Below are 25,896 nucleotides of genomic sequence, written 5' to 3'. Positions count from 1 at the left end.
TGTTGATCCTTTTGAGAGTGGATTTTATTTCTTTTTAAAGTGATATTTTAAAAGCCATGTTTTATAGAAGTGAAATCTGGAGAAATGCCACTATTCATCCAAACTAACTTCAACTATAAAGTGACAAGCTGTTGTTTTTAAGTATGAAACAAGATTTTAAAAAAATATATATTCTTTAGTTGTTGATGAACTTTTATTTTGTTTGATTTATATGTGGTGCTAAGAATCGAACCCAGTGTCTCACAAATGCTAAGCAAGCACTCTTCCACTGAGCTACCACCCCAGCTCAAAACAAGATTATTCTTATGGAGGAAATGTCTTGAGCAATGGCAGAGTCGATGAGAAGAGTGATCACTGCCCATCATAATAACTTAGGACAGCCTAAGTTATTATGGGATTACTAAGGGATTATTCTAAAAACAAACCTGTGTAGCTACACTTCTGTTTTGCATTCAGGTAGTGTCCTATAGTATGGAAAACTAGAAAACATTTTGGAAAATATTTATGTTCAAAAGTTCTTTTCCAAGCAATGACAGCGTAAGGCCGTTATGAATTTAGATTTGATGGTCCTGTGTTTGGGGGTTAAGGGATAAAACTTAGTTCATATTTGTTTCTTAAAAGTTGCTTTATTGTTATGTAGTCTTAGTATTTAAACGTTTGCATCTTATTGCAAGGTATAAGATTTGTTAGGGCTTTATTTGCTGGGTTTTAGCTTTCAGATCCATTCAACACATCATAATAAGCATGATAAATTAGCTTCCCTGAGAATTTTTAAAACAAGTGAGATGGTTTTAAGTAAAAAAGATAAAATCAAATTACTTTCCTGAGCTTTTATACTTAAAATGATGAAATAAGTAAAGGCACATAAAATGTGCTGACAACAAGTTAGTATTCCAATAAATAGTAAATTAGATTCCAGCATCTGCAGCGCCTGGACATTAGGCTAAAAGCTAAACTTAATTTTTTTTAAGTATGTAATAAATCTTGTCTTATTGAGCACTTTAGATTCCAAGTGGTTTTTACTGCTTATTGACCATGCAGATATATGGCGTATGTTTGTCCAAAGTGGTGTTTTATATTACATGAGGTGAATATTTCATTTATTTATTTCTTCCCTGTCTTCAGGAGTTGCTTGATTTTATCTTTTTTCATCATTTTATGCCCATAAAGACTTACGAGACAGAAGAGTTTAATGGAACAAAGCTGGAAACAGAATTTTTTTTGAAAAACAAAGTTACTAAAGTAGAAAGACATGTTGCTATTGCTGAATAGTTTATTCCATTGTATAGACATATCATATTTATTCATCCACTGATCACTTGATAGAAATTTGAGTTGTTTCTACTTTTTTGATCATTAGGAATAATGCTGTTATTAACACTCATGTTATCAGCTGACCTTGTTGTCTGTATTTATTTCTTGCCTCATTGCCCTGACGAGAATATCCAGCAGAGTGTTGAATACAAAGGGTCAGGGTGGGCATGTTTTTCTTATTTCTAATCTTAAGGGGAAATTTTTCAGTCTTTCTCCATTTCGTATGATGATAGCTGTTGAGTTTTCATGAATGCCTTTTATCAGGGTGAAGAAGTTTGTTTCTACTCCTAATTGCATAAGTGCTTTTATGATGAAAGGAAGGGTGTTGAATTTTGTCAAATGATTTTTCTGTGTCAATCGAGATGATCATGTGGGTTTTGTTCTCTGTCCTATTAACATAACAAATTTCAATTGGTTGACTTTTTGATACTTAACTAATGTTGTATTACAGATAAATCCTACTTGGTAGTGTTGTATTATCATTTTTATATGCTGATATGCTGTTAGATTATGTTTTCTAGTATTAGTTGAAGAGGTTTGTTTTATATTCAGAAGAAATATTGAAGCAATCTTTTTGTCTGTTTTTTGTAGCAAAATCATACCAGTCTCAGAATAAGTAGGGAAGTGTGTCCTCTGCTTCTATTTTTGCACAAGTTTGTAAAAAAAATGGTATTAATTATTCTTTAAATGTTTGGTAGAACTTGTAAGTGCATCCATCTGGACCTAGGAGTTTCTTTCTGTGCAGTATTTAATTTTTAATTGCTACTCAATCTCTTTTTAAAGATGTCTTCACATTGTCTATTTTTTCTTAAGTCAGTTTTGCTAATTTGTGTCTTTAGGAATTTGTCCATTTCATCTAAGTTACTAATTCATTGGCATACAGTGAGTTGTTTCTAGTATATCCTTTTATAAATATTATTCCTGTAAGGTCAGTAATACTTAACCTTTCTTTCATTCCTGACTGTAGTAATTTGAGTCTTCTTTATTTATTGCTATTGCTTATCCATTTTATTGATCCTTTCAAAGAATCAAAGTTTTTTTTTGTTGATTTTGTTTTCCTGTTTCACTAATTTGTATCATAATCTCTTACTTCCTTGCTTCTGCTAACTTAGTTAACTCTCGCTTCCTCTTATTTTCCTAGTTTCTTAAATTATTATGTTTGATAATTGGAGATCTTTTTAATATAATTATTTATAGCTATAAAATTTCTTTTCTGTACTGCTTTAGTTGTATCCCATAAGTTTTGGTCTGTTGTATCTTCATTTTCATCCATCTAAGTATTATTTTATTTCCCTTATGATTTCTTCCTTAACCTGTTACTATTTACAAATATATCAGTTTCCAAAAATTGGTGAATTTCCCAAATTTCTTTGTGTCACTAATTTCTAATCATTCATTGTATTCAGAGAAGATATTGTGTATATTATTTAAATCCATTTGAGTTTATTAAGTTTTTTTAAATGAATGTATGTACCATCCTGGAGAATGTTTTGTGTGCACTCTAGAAAAAAATGTTCAGCTGCTGCTGAGTAGATTATTGTAGATACGTTTGCTGTAGTTGGTTTTGAGTATTGGTCAAGTCTTCTAGTTTTCTGTCAATCTTCCCGGTTGTTCTTTCCTTAGTGAATATGAGATGTTCAGGTCTCCAACTATCATAGCTGAGTCATCTGTTCGTCTCTCCATTTCTGACCTTTCTCCATGTCTTTGGGGACTCTGCTCTTACATATTCACTCCTGCTTGTCACATCTTCCTGATGTATTGAACCTTTTATCATCATGTACTATCCCTTTTATTTCTAATTATATTTTATGCTTTATATGTCTGATCTTCATAGAGCCAGTCAAACTTTCTTCTGGTTACTGTTTGCATGATGTTTTTTTCTTGGGGTTGCTGTTTGCAGGGTATGTTTTCCTATCCTTTTATTGTCAATCTATTTATATATATGAATTTATTTTTCTCCACATTTTTATTGGCACATTATAGTTGTACATATGCTGGGATTTGTTACGTATTCATATGTACATAATATAATTTGGCCAGTATCATTCCCCAGCACTTCCCTCCACCTTACCTTTCTTCTGTTCTACTGATCTTCCTTTATATATTTTTAAATTTAAAATAGAGTCTTTAGGCAGCATTAAGTCAAATCTTATTTTTATCTACATTGATAGTCTTTGACTTTGGATTGTTTGATCCCTTCACATTTAACTGATATTATTGGTTTACTTGGATTTACATCTGCTGTTTTACTTTTTTCTATCTCATGTTTCTTGTGTTTCTCCGTTGCTCTTCTAGTACTCTGCCTTTGCATTAAGTGAATAGTCTATAGTGTAGCATTTTAATTTGTTTTTTTCTCACTATATTCAAGTTACATTAGTAATTGTTTTAAGGCAAATGCATCTTAATTTATCTGAATCTATTTATAATTTTTAACTAACAGTTTTACAAGCTATAGAAAGATGTCTCCTGTATAGCTCTCATTCTTTTCCTCCTCTTTTGCCTCTTACTGTTATACGTGTTACAGCTATGTATAAGTCCAGTGGTCTGTTGTTCTAATTATTACTTTGTATCATTTTGTTGTTTAAATAATCTGGAAGGAACAAGTGCCTGTTTATAATTTTTTTATATTAACCTTCATATTTTCCATGTATCTTCTCTTTACTTGTTTTAAATAAGATCTTCCTCAGCCATCATGCCCTACTTAACAACAGGGTACACTGTGAGAAATGTGTTGTTTGGCAGTTTTGTCATCATTTCATAATCATAAAGTGTACTCACACAAACTAAGATGGCTATGATGTCACTAGGTGATGTAATCTTATGAGACCATCATATCTGTGGTCTGTTATTGACCAAAATGTTACTATGCAACACATAACTGTATATCCAGTGTCAGCCAAAAAGACAGAGAAAAGGTTACATATATGGATTTTAGATTGTGCATGGCACAACTAAGGGGTACCATTCATATAGCAGTGGTTTTTGTATATTTAGTTTGACAATTTATTGGCAGATGGCCAAAAATGTCTTGTCTTAATGATTTCAGTAACAGTTTTCTAGGATCTGAAAATAAAATGTCAGGAAGAAGGGGGTTTTTCTGAGTCATACAGAGCAGAGTGTGATCCCTAGTGGCAGCCCCACGAGGGTCTGGAACTAAGAGATTGGGTGGTGCTTTGACCTCCGTTCACTCTAAAGAGAATCAGTAAATGAGTAAGCTTGACTGCAATGCCTACCTCGAAACAAGCACAGGTTTCCTTCCCATTCACCTGGCCTCAGCTGTGTAGTTTTCCCAGATGGATCACCATATGGTATCTTCCATGGACAAGCCAAACAGGGTAGGGACAAGTTCCCTTTGTGTCACAAGTATGAATCCGAGAAGTGGCAGAGAAGACTTGAGATCTTACCACACCTGGGCATTGGCCTTGGCCCAGTGGTCCCACCAACAGGTCAAGCCCAGTGAATCCCAGACTTTGGCCAACCAGTCGAGCCATCCCTTCTCTTCCCAGCTTTTCTCTGAACACATTGTTCACACTAGACTGTGAATGTCCTTCTTAGTCCAGGAGACCAGAGCCACATGTCAAGGGGGATTCTGTTCCCACCAAGGGGAGACCATGTTCCCAGCACTTGCCACAGCTCTTTGGGCATCTTCCCAAGGATGGTGAGGTGTAAAAGTTCATCTTGTTATTCTAAAACATCAGAAACAAGTCCTAACTTGGCAGGACGTTAATTTACTCTATGGCATTTAAAGCACTCAGAAAAATTCACACCTAAGTGTTATTTCTTTGGGGGCTGGGGTACTAGGGATTGAACCCAGCAGTGCTCTCCCTCTGAGCTACATCCTCAGCCTATTTATTTACTTAGGGACAGGGTCTTTCTAGATTGCTGAGGTTGACCTCAAACTTGCAATCTTCCTGCCTCAGCCCCCTAAGTCCCTGGGATTACAGGCCTGTGTTGCTATGCACAGCTGAGTGTTGTTTCTTTATCCTTTTGATTTGCTGGGAACATGACATCTTGCAAGCCATGGACTATCCATTATTCATCAAATTAGATTATTTTACGTCCCCATTCTGACTTTACATTACTAGATAATTTCTGTGCTCTATTGAAACTTGGTAATTAAATAAATACCCAATGGAATTTACTATGATAGTGAAGTATTACGCTTATCTCCACTGCCCTGTAGTCACATGCAGCCAGTAAGCACTTGAGTTGAACTTGTAAATTTTCATTCATTTTTATTTAATTTTAAATAGTCTCAGCTGGAGGCTCTCAGATGAGATGCTGAAGTTATCATCTGAGATGTCCCTTTGTTTAATATTGTATGATTAAATCTTGCAAGGTACATTAAAAGGAAAAGCCCCCAAATCAGTGCATAAAGGTCTGTATGTAATAAAATTCATGGACTGGGTCATGGAACTATATTATACAGAAACTGTCATAGATCTACCAGCCTTCCAAAAACTAAACTCTGACGTAAGCGAAATCTAGTATACACATATTGTGTGGGGACCACCAACAAGAAACAGGCAACACAGAAAGTTCCAGGGGTCTGCCTGAGCTGCAGAGGAAGACCTACCTTCTGTGTTTCCATCTCCCTGTCTCTCAGGCAGACTTCAGCAGAGGTTGGGGAGAGTGTTATTCCTGCTTGTGGGGAAAAATTGAAGGAAAAAGAAATCTTCAAAGCTGCAATTGGAAACATTTACTTTATGCAGATAGCAATTGAGTAAAAGGAATGAAACCCCTACTGCTCAGTGTAGTACTTTTCAAAGAGCATGCTTGTAAAAGTTTTTACAGTCTTGCAGACTCTTCCCTGGGAGTCTTTGAAGTCAGGAGACAGAAAACATTAGGCTCCCTCCTCAGCGGGGCGTGCCTTTTATTGTTTTCCAGCACTCATTTTTCAGATACATGTGGATGAAAGCCAAGCTGCACACAGATAAAACAGACATAACCAGAGTATCTGTCCCCAGGGGGAAGCATGATATTAACAGGGTTATGGGAGATTTTTTTTGTTTGTTTAAAAACTGTAAATGCTTAACTTGGGATCAATATATATTAATGCCATTGTGATTTTCCCCTTCTCATATTAAAATGTAACAGTAATATTTTACACTGTGATTTAATTGCCGAAAATACTGTGGTAACCTTATCCCAGCTGCATTCTTCTTTTTAATTCTGTTACCATTTCAATACAATGAAAGCCTGCCACCCCAGTGCATCTGACGTTTCACATTTCCTTTTCTCTGAGCTCATGGGAACAGTATAATCAGAAATAAAATAAAAATTTTAAAAAGAAATTATCATGTTCCTTCCCAGCCCATCATAGAATTAAAAAAAATGTCACTTTAGATGGATCTTGAAAAAATTACTTTCCCTCTCTGAAGGACAATGTGCTGCAAAGAGAGAAGTTGAAAGTCACCCTAGCTTGACATTGTGAGCAAGAGCAGAGCCCACAGGTGAATTTAATTTTCCCGCAGGGGAATTAATGCTGCCTCATCCATTTGTCCCCAGGTCATAGATCTGTACTGGGGCGTTGATGAAGATGAATGGGACAGCCCTGAGCTCCAGAAGACGCGCATGAAGCTGCTGGAGGATTGCTTGAAAACTTCTGCAGGTCCATGTTTTGTTGTGGGTATAAAAACACTAATGCTCTATATTAAACCATAGATGAATGTGACTGACAGTTCTTGCCAATTTGTGATTCTTAAGGGGCTTCTAAAAATCATGAAAATGGGGGAGGAGATTACATGTTTTTAAAATGTTAAACTGTCTCTTCACCCTCAACGTGTGAGAACAAAACCTTCTTCAGCTTTTCATAGGAAGCGCTGCAAATTAACGATGAATAATTTGAAATGTTAGCCGAAGGGATAGCTTGGGTTGATGATTTCTACACGTGGTGAGCAGCAGTAAGAATTACAGTTCAGTCCTAGAGTTATTAGCGTAGTTTTATCTTATCCCACCATTTAGTTTATTGCATTATGGTATTTCCGTTTCTCAACATTAGAATTTCTGGCATTTTTTAATAGAGTGGCTGCATAGAATATTGAAGTGAACCAAATATACTGTGTCAAATCCACTAGTACAAAATGGTACCCTGTGAAAGAGTTCATTTCTGTAATGACTTTCAAAGGCTCATTATAAGCTAGAGATTTTACAAGTGTAATGTCATTCATTACAAGTTCAGTATTATTTTCTGCAGAATGCTCACTCCTCTGGGTAGCATGTGATAGTAAGGTAAGTGAGTCGTTCTGTGGCAGGTAATTGTGTAAAACCACTGATTTGTTTAAGAACCTTGTCTTGAATCCAGACAGATTCTTCTAATCCATTGTAACAGGATGCTCTGAGGCTGGGTGATTATTAATGAGGGCTATGTAGAAAATACTATATCGTATCGTTAAAAGCTAGAGACAGTATATCCCATAAAAGGTTATTAACATTTATATGCATATGCATCTATTTTCCTATCCACATAGGATAGGAAATCCCTGCAGAGATGACTTCAGAAATCTGACCTGCTAATGTCAAAGTTTTTACTAAAAGCATTAAAGGGAGTATAGAGATTTTGTATGTGCTAGGATCTATTGTTAGTACTGGGAGTATGGCAGAGTCCCCCATGTAAAAATGTCATGTAATCCAGATTCTTATGATTTAACTTTAGACTTGAATTCAGATAAAATTTCTTGTCCTCATTGAGCTTGCATTCTTATATGAATGAAAGGGGAGAGAACAGGCAAAAAAAAAAAAGAAAAGAGAAAAAAGAAACAAGGAACTAACTAAAGGAAACAATAAGTCAAATGGTCGTAAGTGCTATAGAGAGAAAATACAGAAAGAGGAGAGAGAATCCCAGAGAGGAAAAAGATTTACTATTTTCTGTAGAGCAGTTGGAGAAGGCTTCAATGATGAAGGTGACTTGAAGGACAAATGGGAAGAGGAACTGGAAAGCAGACTTACATTCCAGGGGAGGGGAAGGCTCTGCTTGGCTGCCTTGCCTAAAGGAAGAGCAAAGGCAGAGAATGGGAGTGTGGGCTTGTCATGGGCTTTGGAATCTTTTTTTCTCTTTTTTTTTTTTTTTTTTTTTTTTTTTTTTTTTTTGTTAAGAGATGAACTATCCATTTTGGAAAGAAAACTTCATTAAAACAGTTCTCCAATCTTGACATTTATTATAAATATTTAATTTTTTGCTCAGAGTAACAAAGGAAGCCACAGAAGTGTGTTGAGCAGAGGATTGAAATTAGCCAAGTCCCATCTTAAAGATGACTTTGGCTGTTGGATGCAGAACTGGGCAGACCAGACAGACCTTTAGAGAGCTTTGCAATAGCACAAGTGTGAAATACACCCAGTGTAGGGGATTGGAAAATGAGAACCTGTGTTCTCAAATATTCAGAATAGGCCTGAAAGCCATGATAATCATCTGAAGGAAGAATTAAAACACTTTAGTTGCAGAAAAATTAAAACATTTTCAGAAGATAGGACCAGGACTAGGAGATGGAAATTACAAGGAAGCCTATTTCAGTTCTGGGTGAGGAAGTCAAAGGGCATGGCTTTCTCTCAGGTTTGGGGGGTCACATGGCCCTGGGCTCTGATTGTCATAGCTGAGTGGCACTAGATGACCTATTTCACTGTTTTAACAGTTTCCTTTTCTGAAAAGTAGAGGGGATAATAGGTATTTACCTCAACTTGTAAGGAGGGTATAACTAACAAAGCTGTCTATGAAAAATATAGACCACTAGCATGAAAGATAGCAGAAGCCACATTCCATCATGCTCCAAAAAGCCAGATGTGGAAAGCATCACACGATGAGAAGACCCTGGGGTAGCTCATTTGCCATGATCTCCATAACCATATCTTAATTCAGCCTAAGAAGTTCAGGATTGAGAGAGACATTCTCCTCCTTTTATAAACCTGTAGACTGCAAGTTTGTGCAGTTCTGAAAGTAAAAGCTAACTGATAGGGCAGGAGCAACAACTTCATTGCATGGAAACAAATCATCTGTCCTCCCTCCTGCTCCCTGTTTTAGGCTTAAACTCAGGGCAACTAGCAGTGAAACCCTGTAGAGCAAGCCAGGATTGTTCATCCCATAATCCCAACCACACAAGGCTTGCTTACTGCTTCTAGGAAAAAGTATGCCTCTTCTGGCCATTCCTGTTGAAACTTTGGTAACAGGCATGTGTGTGTATCTTTTGCATGCAAACTTCCTTTCCTAGTGCTCCCTTCTGTATTTCTAGAAATCATGATGACCCCTGGGAGATGCAAAGCTGGGCATGTTACTTACCCTAATGCTAAAGTCTGGGCAAGAAAATTCACTATTATTACTAAAAAAAAAATTATATCTTCACAGATACCAGCCCTTTATGTTAAATACAGATGAATTCATGACCAAAGTTTTCATTTTAAATACCCAAGGAATGAGGTCCAGAGGGAACTTCAACTTAAATATTATATGTGCTTGATGCTCTTCAACTTTATTTTCTAAAGCATCATTGGCATGCAGGCTGCGCTGGCAATCCTACAGAGCAGTTTTCACACGTTTTTTGGGCACAAAGAGGATAAGGTGCTAAAATAAGGGCACCTGAACATAATGTCAGATCCTGCTTAAGAAGAACTCACTCAGGGGAGATCTCAACTTAGGGAGAACAACATTAGTATAGGGGGCAGAAGGAGGAAAAGCCCAGAATTTTGTATTTCACAGCCTTGGTGAAGGCCCTAGTTCTGATAGGCTGTCTACCACACTTTATCATATCCACAAAGGTGAGGACATAATAATGGTAAGCATAAAAGTAAATTTTTGAATTAACTTCAAAGGTTTGGTTGTGGGGATCAGATTGATCGTGTAGAGTTTTTGTGAAGTTTACAAAAAGTTACACAACCATTAGTTATTTTTAAACTATGATTTAGGTTATTCTCCAATGAGAATGAAATTTTCATTCATATTGAACATTCATGTGATCTTGAATGGTTTTCCCTTAAAAAAATGTTGGTGATAGTCAACATGTAAGAAGGATTAAGACTTGATTCAGTCAAATATTAAAGTGTTTTAAAACTTCGTTCTTATGTCAATAGTTTTTAAAAAGCTGTATAAAATGTACACAGTATATATTATTGTGCTAGATACAAATTCACTGGATTTTCTGAGTAAAATCTTTACCTGCTCCCAAGGAAGATCTTGACCAGGGCTGCAGTTAACAGGGAAACAGCTCCCAGTTGAGTCCAGAGTCACCACCTGCCTCATCTTTAAAGTGTAGAGAATTGCCTCAGCTCATGCAGTGGGCCTCTCACCTGTCCCACCCCATAGCCCATTTAAATAACCTATTGGAGAGCAAGAGGAATACCACCTTTTGGAAAGAGCAAGGTCCCTGTAATACTGTCTCATCTGCATTGTTCTCTATGGTGTGTACTTATGGGAAGAGGAAGTTTTCTTCTTGTTATCTCTCCAAATTTGGAACACCCCAAAAGAATTGCTTGTGGAGTTTGAACATTAACTCTGAACTCTGGAGTGAAAACCTGCTTTTTGGCAAAATAAATGATTTATCCATTTCAGGAGATTCAAAAAAGAAAATTGAATCTAAGGAAATTAGAAGATGAAAAGATACCCTCATTAGAATGCAACAGATTTTAAAATACTTCTAAAATTTTCCTAGTGTTCTTTGTACCTCTAAAGAGAAAAATCTGATACAGCATTTTGGAGCTAGAAAGGGCCTTAGTATCATCTAGTAACTAAGTGGTCTAAAATCCTGATTTTACACAGAAAAAAAAAAAATGAGGCCCAAGAAAGTGAAACAAATCAGTATTTCCTGAGCTCCTAAAATCTATTTTTTATACCAACCCATTGAGCCAGCTATCTTTTAGTTCTGACGTTGCAGGTGCTAAGATTTGAATGGTTTCTGCTTGAAGTCACAATTAGTGATATATAGAGACTGGCTTCCAACCTAGGTCTCTTCAGTCCCAGAGTCCACACTCTTCTATTCCAAGTCCCTAAATGGTTTTATTAGAAGCTGTGGTAAGGTGTAGACCCAAGTCCCTCCACATATGATAATGTCCTGTTTGTTTTCTTTGTGGCATTCTCTAGCAGTTGAGTGAGTCAGCAAGTGGCCACTGGTCTAGTGTGCAGTGTACTTTTCTCTGGTAGGAAATAAATCTATGTTTCTCAAGGCTTTCTTAAGATTGTTTAAGTCAACTATTAAATTCTCTAATGAACCTGAACTTCTTCATCTCTTTTCCTTGGACAGAGAAACTTGAAGCTGCCTAAAATTTATGCTGGAAAAATGCCAAAAATGCAAATCACGGGCGGGGTGGGGGGAGTCATAAAGGTTTCTGAATTTTCCCCTTTGAATTTCCTTAGCATCTGCTCACAATACACAGTCCAGATCAACCAACCTGAGAGCTCAGTATGGTTCTAGTAATGCATATTTCACGTGGTGGCCTAATACAGCACAAGGAAATCTATGTAGTGCCCATCATGCTTGAGACTGCGCTAAGTTCTCTGAGGTGTAGGTCAGTAGCATACCACTTCTATGCACTTCAGCACCACCTAAACATAGGAAGAGAGAGGTGCAGTTAAATATATTTTTGGTAAGTGGGACAGTGCAGTGTTAAAGCTATGGAAGCCAAATGGAGAAGGAACTGTGTTCTGATTCTTGGAATCTGAATGATGTTTACAGTAAGATTAAAAGGACTAGACCTGGGACAGAGGAGATGAGGTTACCCTGAGAGCCCAAGGAAACAGCAGTTCCTGAATGTAGGTAGAGTATAGAGTTAGTCACAAGGTGTTTTGGAACAAGAGACAAGAAATGTAGCTCCATCCCACCATCATAGATGCTTAAATATACACAGCAAAATGGGTGTTAGGGAGAAAGCTACAATTCCAACATTTGCAAAATCTAATGATTTGCTCTAAGTAAAATCTTTGTATGTTAACCAGCAAGAATACATAATATTCCTCATTATTCATACTCTGTTTTCTTTATAATTCTATTCTGTCTGGGCAGTGTGTGTGGAGAGTGAGATCAGTAACCAAGAGGGTGTAAGGAGCAAGTTGAATCACAAATCAGCGTGGGCCATCAAAATTCCATGAACATTTCTCATATTGGCTCTTACTCTCCTCCTCTAAAGCACCATGGAAGGAGTGGTTTTTGTTCATGCATATCATGGGTTTAATGTGAAGAAAATCCTGGAGATGGAGGTCAAAGGAGGTATTCTCCCATGAAATATGCAGATATGGGGGAGCCCTGTGGGACTGCTCTACTTTATGGCCCTTTCTTCTTAGCTGATCTACAGTAGGAGGAAGTCCCTTTTTCTTTCTCTTCCTTTTCTGTATCATCCACACTGGGTGTGCAGATCTGGTTATAGAATTGTCATTGCTCCTCTTGCCTTTCAAACTTTAGTGTGACAAGTTGTGAAGCCAATCTGCATAGCCATTCTGCAGACCTGAACTGAATCATTCAAGGCAATTGAATTTTCTCAATATATTTGTTTACACTTGGTATCTATGATTATGGAAACAGTAATAGTTTTAACTGATTTTTTTTTTACTTGGGGAGAGGGAATCTCTGCTTATTCCTTAATTTAAAATTTACATATCATCTGTTGTTATAAAAAAGCCTGAACTGCAAATGAGAGCTCTAAGTGTTAGAAACCTATATTTAAATGAAAGCCTAAGTTAAATATAGTGATCCTGGACTAGAATCAAATACTCATATAGCACCAGCAATATTATACTTAAAATGTATTTTTTCACACTCCTGGATTGGCCATCGTACTCTCCTTTAACTACAAAGTTATTTTCTTGCCCAAGAAAATGAGATGAGGCTTGTGGATTTTTATCCAGCCTTGAAGGAGGCAGCTGAGTAAGCATTTGGAAGAGGCTTTGAATTATATTCCAGTGAAAGTGGATATTAATTGGTCTCCAACTTGAATAAGTTATGAATATAGAGATAACCCTGATTAACCAACAGTGGGGAAGCAGTTGTATCTTAATTGCCTATAGCAGTCTCAATGAAATACTGGACTTGACTTTTTCCAAGATGTAGCAGATGCAGTATGCTTAAAAAGGGTCTGTACCAGTCATCACATCTGTCATTGTACCTCATTTCTCCAAGACTGGAAGAATAATGAGGCTAAAGCATGATTATAAAATGTTCGGGCTAGCCTTAGTTTTAATTAGTGTTCTTATGGTTTGGAAAACTCATGTTGTAGAAGCAGGATCTCCAATGTATCAGTGATCAGAGGTGAAATGATCAGATTATGATAGTTGAAACCTCATCAATGCATGAATCCATCTGATGGATGAGTAATTGGAATGAACTATTCAGTGGTAACTAGACTACTGGGTGGTAACTAGAGTACAGCTGAGGAAGTAGGCCACTGGGAAGTTGTGCTTGGAGATTATCTCTTTTCCCTGGATCCCTCTCTTCTCTCTCTGCTTCCTGGCTGCTGTGAACTGAACCGCACTCCTCTGCCACACCTTTCCACCATGATATTCTGACTCTCCTCAGACCCAGAGCAATGAAGTCAGCCAACAATGGACTTAGAGACCATGAGCTCTGAAACTATGAGCCCAAAGTAAACTCTTCCTTCTGTAAGGTGTTCTTGTCAGGTATTTTAGTCAGTGACGAAAAACTGACTAACACACCTAGTTTGGTAACTATATTATCTGAACAAGGCTACAGTTTAAAGTTAGGTCATATTTGCTTTTTAGTATACCTGTCTTTAATGTGGGACCCTATATAATGTAAGCCACACCTAGAGTCTTGCAATTCTGGCATGACCACCACACTGGCCTACACACAACTACATGTAAAACCATGTTGTATAACCCATAAGCTTAAACTTACAAAAGGTAAATCATCTGCACCCAAAAAGTTTAATATTTTAATCAATAAGTACATCTTTCTTTTTTTATCTTCTTTGAGTAGATGGCCAAAATAGTCTACCTAACAGCTTCTTTAATAAAGTTCAGAAAACAAAACTGATCCGGTCCATTTTTATCAGTGATATGATAATCACTTCTAGTCTTATTCTAATTCAATCTGCTGAAGTTTCTCAGGAAATTAAGGAAACAGAGGCTTTCCTTTTCTCACTGTAGCCTGCATAACTGATAATTATTAGTGACACCAACCAATTCAGGTTCACTCAGGACACCAAGTGTCATGCTCAATTCTCTTTTTTGACATCACAAACCAATTGGCTAAATTTAATGCCTGCTACTTTCTTATTCCCCTGGAGGAAATGTTAAAAATGTATATTCATATTCTAATTTTGTCCTACAGTGCAGAATAATTTTTTCCTTAAAAGTTTTTCTAAGGCAAGGAAATGAATTCTTACAGTGGCAAACTTTTTGAGTTTTAAAAATTTCCTTTTACAGTGAAGCAGAGTTGCATTCACAGTAAATAAATATCCATAAAGAATGAAAAAAAGCAAGTAAATTTACAGGATTAAGAAGTCATTTCTGTTTCTAGAAATATAGTTTAACAAGAAAATTAGTATCGTTCTTGCATATAGTATATTAAAAATGTTATGAAATCTTCAGATCATTGTTAAATGTATAATTATCCAGAAAAAATTCATCTAAATAACTTTGTGTCTCATTTTAATACATTTAGTATTCCTTATTTCGATAATATATTAAAACTAAACACTTCTTGGACTCTTATTCTTCACTGGAAAAAGAATTTCTAGCTTATTGGAGGTTTAAGGATAAAGATAAAATATGAGTGGGACACTGAGGACACACTACAAGTACTTTATGTGGATATATTTACTCAACCCAGGAATCTATAAGGAAGTTCCTCCTAATATATAATCATTGTACCAGTAAGGTAACTGAGGGAAAAAAAAAAAGGATTCTTGATTCATGACACAAGACATGAACTCAGGTGGTCAGGTTCTAGGGTTTACATGATAACTACATCATGCTTCTCAGTTGTCAATTTGTCTTCACTTAGCTTTTGTTTTTCCTGAATTAGGATGTATTCTTTTCAAACTAAAAAGTTTTCTTAATCAGTGGGTCGCAATTTTCCTTTTGGAGCATGGGCATCTTGCTGCTAATCACCTGTCTAGGAGGTCTTCATTTCATACATATCAAGGTCAAGGTCAAAGAGGAACCTATCTGACCTCCACCCTTCTCCTATCTCTGATCCATGTTTCCCCCCCTTTGGTTCCTAAATGTAGTACCACCTAACTGAAGGCACACCTTGAGCCAATGTGCTATACAAGAAAGCTTTGTTCTATCTCTAGGAATGATTAGTTTGTCTTTCTTTCCCTCCCATAAAATACATTGTTCCTTTAATCCTTGAAGAGAAAGTGAATTAAATAAAGGATACATAAGTATTGGAAATGCCTTGACAGTTCTGTTCAGCGTAGCCTCTGAGGTGTGAGCTGTGATAATATAAGGCAAAGAAAATTCATGATGCTGAACCAAGACTCATTCAAGGAAAAAATTCAACTAATGTTAAGACATGAAGAGTTAAATTAAGACTCACAAACTGCAGACAATAAATCATGGTAATAGCAAACATTCACTTGATAGTATTTATATGCCAGGCAGTATTCTGCATTTTACATATAGGAATTTATCTAACCTCATATCAGAATTAATGAGGTATAGGTATCATAATTATCTTTTACAGATAAACAGGCACACAGCCAGGATTTGAAGCCAGGCAGAGTGACTCTAAGGCTCATGGTCCTAACACCCAATACCTTTAAACATTACCTCTGCTGTTTGATATGAGCCCTTCTGACCTCACTACCTACCTTTGCCTGAACATGCAGGTCAGTATCATGAAAGTGAAGTACATGAGGCAGCCATCTATGAATGCATGTATACAACTTTCTAAAGGGTTGTCAGAGTTGAATCGGTACAAATCCAGGCTACAAATCCCTGTAAACCAGGAACATAATAGAGATTCAGTGGCTCGTTGTGATTTGGCTTGGATATTCCTAACAAGCCAGTTGCTGGTTGGGAATACCTTAATAGTACTACATTCTGTGAATTCTAAATATTCATAAGCCCCATCACATTTAGAGAATTAGGAACAGTGGTGAGAAGGAGATCCAACTCAGTCTACTAAGTGTCTTTCAGACACAAGTTTGACCTCCAGCAACAGAGGGAGAAGAGCTGACCAACACCTAAAGAGACAGATGTCAGGACAAAAGAGCAAGCCAGACATTTAATCACAAACATCAAGTTTGTATTTGAAATTTTTCTCAAAAATTTCACAGATGACCAGAATGAACTAAAGAAGGTGATATGTCTGAAAATGAGTTGCAACGGGAAATAAAAAGACTTGAGGAAACATGTTGGCTTTTCAGCAGCATGCAGAAAAGGGGCCTTTGAGACTAAAACCATGTAAAGAGAAGAGGCCAATGTACAAAAAGTAAGGAAATGGTGTATCAGGGTTCTCTCAACAGACAAAGCTACAGGGGAGAGAGGAGTGGGGATTTCTTGGCAGCATTGGTGTACGTGATCATGGCGGCTGAGAAGTTCCATGACAGGCTGCATGCTGGAGACCCTGGGTTGCCAATCACAAGGCTTGGTCCTTCTGTGAAGGTCTGGAGACCCCAGTGGGCTGCTGGTCTGATTCCTAGAATTCAAAAACCCAGGAGCCTAGAGTCTTTAACCATGGGCAAGAGGAGAGTACAATAAACTCTGGGAGAGGGAGGAACCAACTTAACTTTCTTGTTTTTGTTCTATTTGGGCCCCCAGCCCATTGTATGGTGCTCACCCCCACTTTATCCACTCAGATTTATGCCAGCTCCTCTGGAAAAACCCTCTCAGACATATACCCCAAAATAATGCTTTGCCAGTTCTCAAGGTATTCCTTATATTTCCAGTTAGGTTGATACCTAAAAGTAGCCATCACGTTAGGGATGATAAGTTGCAGGGTGGACAAACTCTAGAATTAACATAGTAAAAATCAAGTCAGTGGTACAGAGAATAAACATGAAGTAGTTTCTTGGTATGCAGAAAGAAGTGAAGAATACAAGGGAAAATAGAGGACAAAGAATACAAATCCAACCCTAGGATTGCAGTTATTTCCATGGACAACAGAAAATCAGAAACAATAATTAGAGGGAGAAAAAAAATCTGGACAAATGATTTTTACCAGCAATAAAAACAATTCTACAAAATAGGGGAAATATATAGAAGCAAAATGAGGAATTAAAAGGTTTTTATCCATAGATACAGAAATAATAACAGCCACAACACTGATGCATAGCACTGACCAGGTGCTGTGTATCTGAGACCAACTTAATATGGGATTTAAAACATCATTAAGAAAACTTTAAAAATATTAAGTCGTATGTAAAACTCTGAGGAAGTTTCTAAAGATGAATGATACGGATTAGCAAATTACCATGCTTGCCTGTCACCGTCCTGGAGTTCTAAGTTGCCTGATATTAGGGTTTTGTAAGTCCTTGTTATTGTACCACATAGATGATAAATTCTCAGGGATTTTGTCTTTGTCTTCTATGCCCAGTACCTAGAGTAAAACTTCGTATGTATTAATATCTGTGTACCTCATTGGACTGAGTGCAAAATTATTCAATTTCCAAAAGACATTTTTGCGATATGAAATATAATTCCATCTAGCTAGCCTCTCAAACATGTCATTTTCTTCCTGTAGAATACTTCCTGTTATTTCAGAATTTTTCTAATAGAAATACTTAAAGCAGCTTTTATAATCTTAACTATTTGCTAACCACTTTCATTAGGATACAAAGGCCAAACTTGAAGGCTAGTGCAAAAATAGTGACCACCCCAGCTTTGTTGTAGTTTAATCAGAGATGGAGCAGTTACAGTCTGGAGTTGGTCACTGGCTTCCTCCTCTTTTTGTTGAAAGGGAAGAAGAAAAATGTTTTCAAAAATGAACCCCAATGTTTTGTGTAGTAAAACAAATAAAAATAATAAAATTCACTAGTAAGTGTTTGTGAAGACTTGCAAATGTCAGTGTGGTTTTTAAAAATCTTCACTGTCAAGCCAAAGTCGCTACAAAATCCAAGAAGGAAAAAATATATCGTCAGAATAACTTTTAACATTCTAGGTTAGAAGATCATGTTTATAATAACAAATTTCTAATCCTGATTGTGGTTATGATGATTAAAAAATAAATACTGTCTGACTCTCTCTGCCCTTCATTCACCCTCAACCCACCCTTCTTAATTTATGGGCCTGGTTTTCTCCACACCCCTTTAGCAACCCCTTCATAAAGTTTAACTTGGAGAACTTTAAATGCTCTATAATTATGCTTTTCTATAATGAATAGTCATCTTTATGGACAGGTTTAAGTTCAATTTTCTTATGTACGTTTTCTCAAAGAGAAAAGGGAAACAAACAAAAGCATAATTTCTGTGAGGCTCCTTGTTAAGGAGAGGCTCTAGTGTCAAACAGTTGCTATGGATTTTGGATGATTGTCCACTTTCCAGAAAGACAGAAACTCAGTTTTCCTATATAGCACTGGCCAATGCCAGCCAAATTCTAACCTGATTTTGCCAGAATCTTAGGACCATTTCTTGAACTGTTCTACAGTCACCTTTTTACTGGCTCTTGGATTTTGCCTTATTTCCCTCAATTTTTTTTCTCCTTCATTTGAGTGACCTTTGAGTCAGAGGGACTTATAATTTGGTGACTCTTATAAAAGTGTTTATTTCAATACACCCCCCATGTGCCCTCTCTAAATGTAATTTTATAAATAATAAAAATAAACTGTGCTTTCTCTGTAATGCTGGGCTCAACAACTGATTTCTTTTAAAATTGTGAAAAGAATTGGGCATTTTTGCTGAAATTCACAAAGACATCTTTGTTGCCTTAAAGCTGCTTTGGGGGCAAACGTGTTTTTATAGTTGTACAATTAGAAACTATAAAACCAGTAGTTTGATTTCATTTGTTCTGAGGTTGTAAAGCTGACTACAATTTCAGATCACATTTTGTGACTCAACTTTCAGGTAAATTGTATAAAGGAAAGCTGAAGATGGGCAAGTGCTTAACTATCTGAACCCCTCTGGGCCTTCTACCCATACCTTATTCTTCCCCAAAACTAGTCTTTTATTCTAATTATCTAGATAATTACACTGAAAACCATGTGACAGTTTTGTGAGTTTGTTTGTAATTTTGTTAAATTTAAGGTTCAGAACAGGAATGTCTTACAGGGTTTCATGGGAAGACTTGTGATGGGCAAGCTCATGCCATAAGTCCATTTGAGGAATAAGAATAGACACAGCAAACACAGCTGTGTTTCAGCATTTTAAACCACTTAGTCCTTCTGTCTCAGTCTAGTTTTCTGTTGCTACATATTTAAAAATACCTGAGACCAAGGAACTTACAAAGAAGTTTGAGGTTCTGGAGTCCAGGAACTCCAAGAGAACAGCATTGGCACTGAGGACCACCTTCCTACATCATACCATGGCGGAGGGTATCACATGACAGACTAAGTGTGTCAACTCTGGTCTCTCTTCCTTCTCTTATAAAGACATCATGACATCTAATGTCATCATGAGGTCTCCATCTTCATGACCTCATCCAATACTAATTACCTACCACAGGCCCTGCCTCCAAACACCTTAACACATGAATTGGGGAATTAAAGTTTCCAACATATGGAATTTGAGGGACACATTCAAGCTACAGCACTTCCCAACAGCGTGATGAGGATGGTACTGTCACCTCCATTTCACAAGACAAACTAAGGCACAGAGAGACAGAGTAACTTGCTAGAATCATGCAGGAAGTAGAAGAGCCAGCATTCAAACCCTGAGTCTTAATTCTCAAATCCATTCACTGTGTGCCATGCGTGTATGTTTCACAAAGCACATTTCATGTATTTTAGGAGTTGATCCACTTAATCTTTTCAGGAAGTATAAGATTTTACTATTTTTGTTCATTCATATAAACTGAGGCCTCTATGGAATCATGGAGCAGGACCAACTGTGGCCACACATTATTAGTAAATGATGACATCATCCCACCCCAGGCCTGTTGACTGCAAGCCTGTGGCCGTCAGAGAGGTTTTGTTTTTGTTTCGACAAGGAACACTTCCATTAAGTAAAAGGTACCCACTCTTATAATATAGACTGTGGCATAACTGTCCTAACTGAAGCAGGGTGGATAGGGTACCTCGCCTTCTATGTGAAGTTGTTTCTAATCCATTCACAAGGTATTAGAACACAGTGGGGAACTTTACCCATGACATCTTTCACAGAGATAAAGAATGGATTTGTTTTCCCCAGAAAGAACTGAGTGATACACAGGAAAATTAGCACTGGAAAAGCCATAGATGACTAGAAACAGAAATAGCATGCAGGAAAAAAGCAAGCTTTTTTAAATTATTTATTCTAATTTGTTATATATGACAGCAGAATGCAATTCATTTCATATTACACAGAGAGCACAATTTTTCAAATCACTGGTTGTACACAAAGTATTTTCACACCATTCGTTTCTTCATACATGTTCTTATGATAATGCAAGCTTTTTTAGTTGGATAAATCGGAATTTGAACTTGGCTCTGCCACATGTGGGCTAAGTACACTTTTCTCTGTTGTGCTCATCTCTAAAACAGGAGTAAAAAGTGATGGATTTTATTGGCTCCTTCTAATGGGCCAAGGACTGAACATTCCCTCACTAAATCCTTAGAGCAAACCCAGGACGTATAGGTAGGGCCTTCCCAATTTACAGGTGAAAATTTGAGACTCAGATTAGCTGAATTCCCCAAGATTGCTAGGCTAGAAAATTGCAGAGCTGGAATTCAAAACCACAACTTTTTGACAATTCAATTTGTGCCCTTAACCTCCATAGGATTGGGGGGATTATATTAGACAAAGCTCCTGATAACGTTCCAGGAATGTAATAGTCATAGACATTGAAATGTAGGTGTTATTTTGGGGAGACTGCTTACTATTTAAGAGTATGGGTATTGAATTGAGACTGGTGGGGTTCAGCTATCTGCTTTACTATTCGCATAATGTGTGACCTTCAACGTGTGTTTTCTAAATCTCTCTGGGCTTCAGTTACTTCATTTATAAAAGAGGAATATTAGTATCTACTACACGGGTTTTGAGAAGTTCAATGGAGACCCCATGTTTTAATGGCCTAGCACAGGGTCCTGTCCATGATATGCATTAAATAAACACTAGCTATGGTTATTATTCAGAACTGTATGCTGGAGAGCCATAGACAAGAGACCAGAATGGCAGATTTTTATAAGTAGCCTACATGATCTCATTTTGTTTCACTAAAACTTTTAAAGTTAGATGCTGCATTATCCTCAGTTTACAAATGACGTTTTGAGAGGTTGAGTTTTTTCCCAGCATTCATAGCCAGTAAATGATGGAGCTGGAATGTGAGCACAGGCAGGTGGCACTGGGACCTTCTTCAACACTCTGCATCCATTCTAACAGACTAGTTTAAAAAAACACTCTCAAATCAAGCATTTGATGGAGCCCCGGAGTTGGGGGCTCACATATCAGCAAAGGCCCTTTTTTTTTCCCCTGCTTAAATTCAAAGCCTGCTGAGAGGTGGTTGCAGGAATGGAGATGGAGATTAAAGTGTCACCTTTCTTATGATAAAGCTGTAGAAGAAAATGAGTTAGATCCAACACCAAGCAAAATTGTTAAATCTTTCAAGGGAGGGAATGATGCACTGCCCTGGCCCTCCCAATACCTCAGCCCTCCCCACACCCCACCCAGAGTAGCCTGAAGTATGCCCTGGGGACATGTGAGCTGTGCCAGCATGCCCTGCAGGAAGGCCATCTTCAGAGAGAAGGGCCAACAGTGGCTCAGATGCCATCCTTTCTTCCACATCACCAGTTGGGTAAGTGACTTCCACTCCTGGGTGGAATGATTGCCAGTGGGGAGAAGCCAGAGGTGTTGCTCCGATGGGCTCCTTCCAAACCCTCGGAGTGGAATATGGGAATCCCAGTTGACATACCCAGATTAGTGTTCTCCACTTCACTGGATTCATCCATTAAGATTATGGGTTATCCAGGTGTGTGACTGCCTTCTTCAGGGAAGACTGACATCTGTCAGGATTGCCCTGCACTTTGAGACCACTACTGTACCAACTACTGCTTCTCTGCAACATTCTCCCTAAACCACAGCCTGACAGAGTTCACTTTATCCCCAGAAAACTCCAAACAGGACAGAAACACACAATTACTAATACCATGGCTACTTGGTACCTAAATCTGAAATTCAATCTAGATTCTATTTCCCACCCCACATCATGTGCAGCCAGGTTATCCAACACAGCCATTTAGAGCCCTGTGTGGGGTTAAATAACAGTATCCATTGCAATAATGAAATACTGAATCTGTAAACATTCTATGTTTAAATACAAACCTCATCCCATTACTACACGGGGAGAAAATTAGAGTATAAAAATTAAGGTTCCCAAGAATAAAAGTACAGAGTAGTGAAGTCAAATTTCAAAATGATGGAAGTTGAAAAGAAAATGTTCTCACTAGCCTGAGATAAAATGTTTAAAATTTCAAAATTGATTTTCCTCAGTGTCTAATTCTACTCATTCAGAGGCAGATGTTCTCCGTACCTTAGACGAATCTGAGCTGTCCTTGGGATGGGTGTTATTCACCGTCTCACAAATGAATCGGTCTCAATTTTTAAAAAAGCTATAATTCTTATAATGCGGACTATGCACCCATGAAATTTGAAGAGAACCCCAGGCCCTGAAGAATTTAGTCCAGGCACCCTCTGTTCCCCCAGATCCAGACTTGGTGCTGCTGAAAGCCGTAGCAGATTGAAGAGGCAGCGAGAGGAAGAGTCGACAGGGGACGTCCTGACTCCACCTCGTCGCAGTGCCAGTTAGTCTGTGCATGCACTCCAGTGACTGTGACCTAGATTCACGTGAGGGGGCACTCCCATCAGAAGATTAATTTGGCACTGGGTCGACCACATTAAGGAGGACCTTTCTGCCTAGGGGTGCTGTCTCCCGTCACAGGACAGGACGCTGAGCCATGTAAAAATGTATGTATGTGCAGTGGTGGCCTCAGAGGCCATATTCCATACTCCTCCTGCCTCTCCTCCCCTTTGAGCCCATGTTTCTGGCACTCCAGTGCTGCTTTGAGGAAAATTTTTCAGTAAATCCACAAATTTGTTCCAACTGGAGAACTTCCCTAAGATTCCTGAACTGAAAGTATTGCTGTCTCAGGAGCCTACTTAGAACCATGTCTCCTACCGTGTTCTCCTTAAAACCCTTTCTTTCCCTCGGCTTGTGACTGAATCCAATGCTAAGGCCCATTTCTGTGGGAAATCTTTTTGTGTAGGAGCAGTCTTTTAGGAAGACTCAAGGGAATTTCTGACAATTGGAACTGATCCTTACCTTGATTTCTTCCCTTGACTGACATACGAGACCAGCTCTGTTAACTAGATTTGGGAGCCTTTTCTCCTCTTGAATTTGTAGCCACAATAATGGGTTCTGTAAGAAATGTCTTCACATTTCGTCATGTGGGTTCTCCCATGGTGAGAGAAGTTCCTGATACACCAGAGACTTCTCAAGCAAGTTGCCCTTCTCTAATTGGAGCTTCCCACCTAAGGGATGTTCTACCCACAAATCAGTGTGGATCACAGACTTGAACTTGCTTCACGTCAGCCTGCCTGATCTAGATAAGGCATCTCATCTGGTCTCTGCCTTCTCTTGGGAGTTCTGCTCTCAAATATTTCTCCAGCTAATCCCTGAGGACACAAGAAGCACCTGTATGCCACCTACACTGACTCCATCACTTGAAAACTCACCTAGAAATTTTTTGAGTATTTTATACCACTTTGGCCCATCCTTTCGTATCAAATCTGCCAACCTGTGTAACTCATATTTTCTACAGTGATTAAAGAATTGGAATCTAGGCCACTAATTATTCTTAATGTGGACTGAGAAGGTTGTTTTAAATGTTGGCAAAACTTTTCTGGGTTCCAGTGCTTTCTAGGGAGTAATTCTAGGTTTTCTGAGACCACACATTCTGTCCTTAGGTTGGGTTTTACTGGGCTCAGGTCACCCTTTCTGAGCTAATGACCGTCTAAAGGCTTAGTTCTCTGATATCCCTTTTAGGAGAGAGTAGACTTAGACATGTCTCTTTTTGTTTCATTGCTATCTCTTCTGGCCTTCAAAGACTTCATGTCTCTCTCACTTGTCTTCTAAGATGTCAGCCTATACTTTTTGGAGATCTTTCTTTCCTTTAGTATTTAATTACTTGCCTTCTTTCTTTCTACTGCTTCTGATAGGATTGTCACACTGAAGCACACGTTTCAAAGCCCTTGAGGTCCTCCATCATTCCCTCCTCCTAGTAACAGCTTTTGAGTTTTAAATTTATTGAATTGTTCTCTATCTCTGCCCAAGAAGATGACACATTCTATTTATTATATTTATTACCATATCATTATTTATATTTAATATACAATCTTTCATAGATGTCTTTCAAGAGACATTGGAAAGCCATAGAATTAGAAGAGATGAGGCATATTAATTCTCTCTTTTGACCCTGAAAGTAGTTCATAGATGCTGGGGCAGCCAAAATAATGCTGCCTCCCTGGGCCTGGCCCAGTAAATTAATGCTAGCACCTATTGATGTTCTGCAGTACACATCAAACTCAGAAAAATCTCCTTTTGCAAGTCCTAACCAACAGGCAGAGCTGAAAAACTGGCCCAGAGTCATTGAGCTCCCTACTACTAAAAGGCCTCCATCCAAAAGCACAGGCTCCTCCTCTTGGCCTCCATTCTGACTATCTTCCAAGGCTAACAACCACACGCCTGCCTATATCTTCTTGCCTGTTTAAAAGTGACCACTCGACTGTGGATAAAATCATCTGCAGTCAGGGTTGGAATTCCATGAGGCCCAGCTTTCCAAAGCCTGAAGCTTTCTCCTTGGCCACATCAGTCAAAAGCAAAGGTGAGACTCAACTGCATGGCACAGTGTGGACACCTGCCACCTACCAACACTGCTCCCTGCTGACTCTGGAGTCTCACTGTCATGGAACTTGGCCCTACTGAAAGCCTCTCTCCTCTTGGTCTGTCTCTCTCTGAATTCCCAGTGGAGTGCACCAGGTTTCAGGAATGTAAAAGGATCAGTTAATAACACCCTCTTTCCCCTGCTTGAACTTTGTAACAAAAACAAGAGGAAGACTGTGGCAATTAAGAAACTTTATGAAGCTAGCTGCTGTAAGTCTTTAATCTAATGGCTTTGCTAAAATTTCACACCTCTGGCTTACCTATTCACAGCCAGATAGTCATAGGTCTCCAGCAAAGGATCCTATCTCTGAAATTTGCTGCTCAGAAGAGCACAAAAGAATGTGTTTTCTCGGAAAACAAGTAGATACCAAAAGGAGATGCCCAGCTACATCACCAAAACCTTGAGAGAGTCACTCCTCACCCCAGAAATTATTAAAGAAGAGCAAGTAATGAGGCATCACTTTTGGAGGCAGGGTGGTCCCTATACACAGAAACATGGAAAGCAGAAAGTTCTACCTTAACACTAAGAGAAGGGACATAACCACCAAGAAACCTTGAGCTGCATCTTGAGAACAAGGGTGGAAAACAAATGAGTTTGACACACTCCTATTAATTTGGAAATTAGTCGGGGGCAT

General features: G+C 38.1%; 1 protein-coding gene across 1 annotated transcript in view; it reads left to right on the top strand.

Annotated features, from left to right (window-relative positions):
- The window catches only part of Nwd2 (NACHT and WD repeat domain containing 2), a 147,778-nt gene that overhangs the window by 72,523 nt on the left and 49,359 nt on the right, over positions 1-25,896 (top strand). Inside the window, exon 3 of the mRNA XM_026385210.2 lies at positions 6,823-6,939. Coding sequence (XP_026240995.2) covers positions 6,823-6,939 — 117 coding nt within the window. The remainder of the gene's footprint in view (positions 1-6,822; positions 6,940-25,896) is intronic.

Source organism: Urocitellus parryii, chromosome 10 (genome assembly GCF_045843805.1).
Source record: "Urocitellus parryii isolate mUroPar1 chromosome 10, mUroPar1.hap1, whole genome shotgun sequence".
Lineage (NCBI taxonomy): Eukaryota > Metazoa > Chordata > Mammalia > Rodentia > Sciuridae > Urocitellus > Urocitellus parryii.
This window is presented reverse-complemented; position numbering and strand designations above follow the sequence as displayed.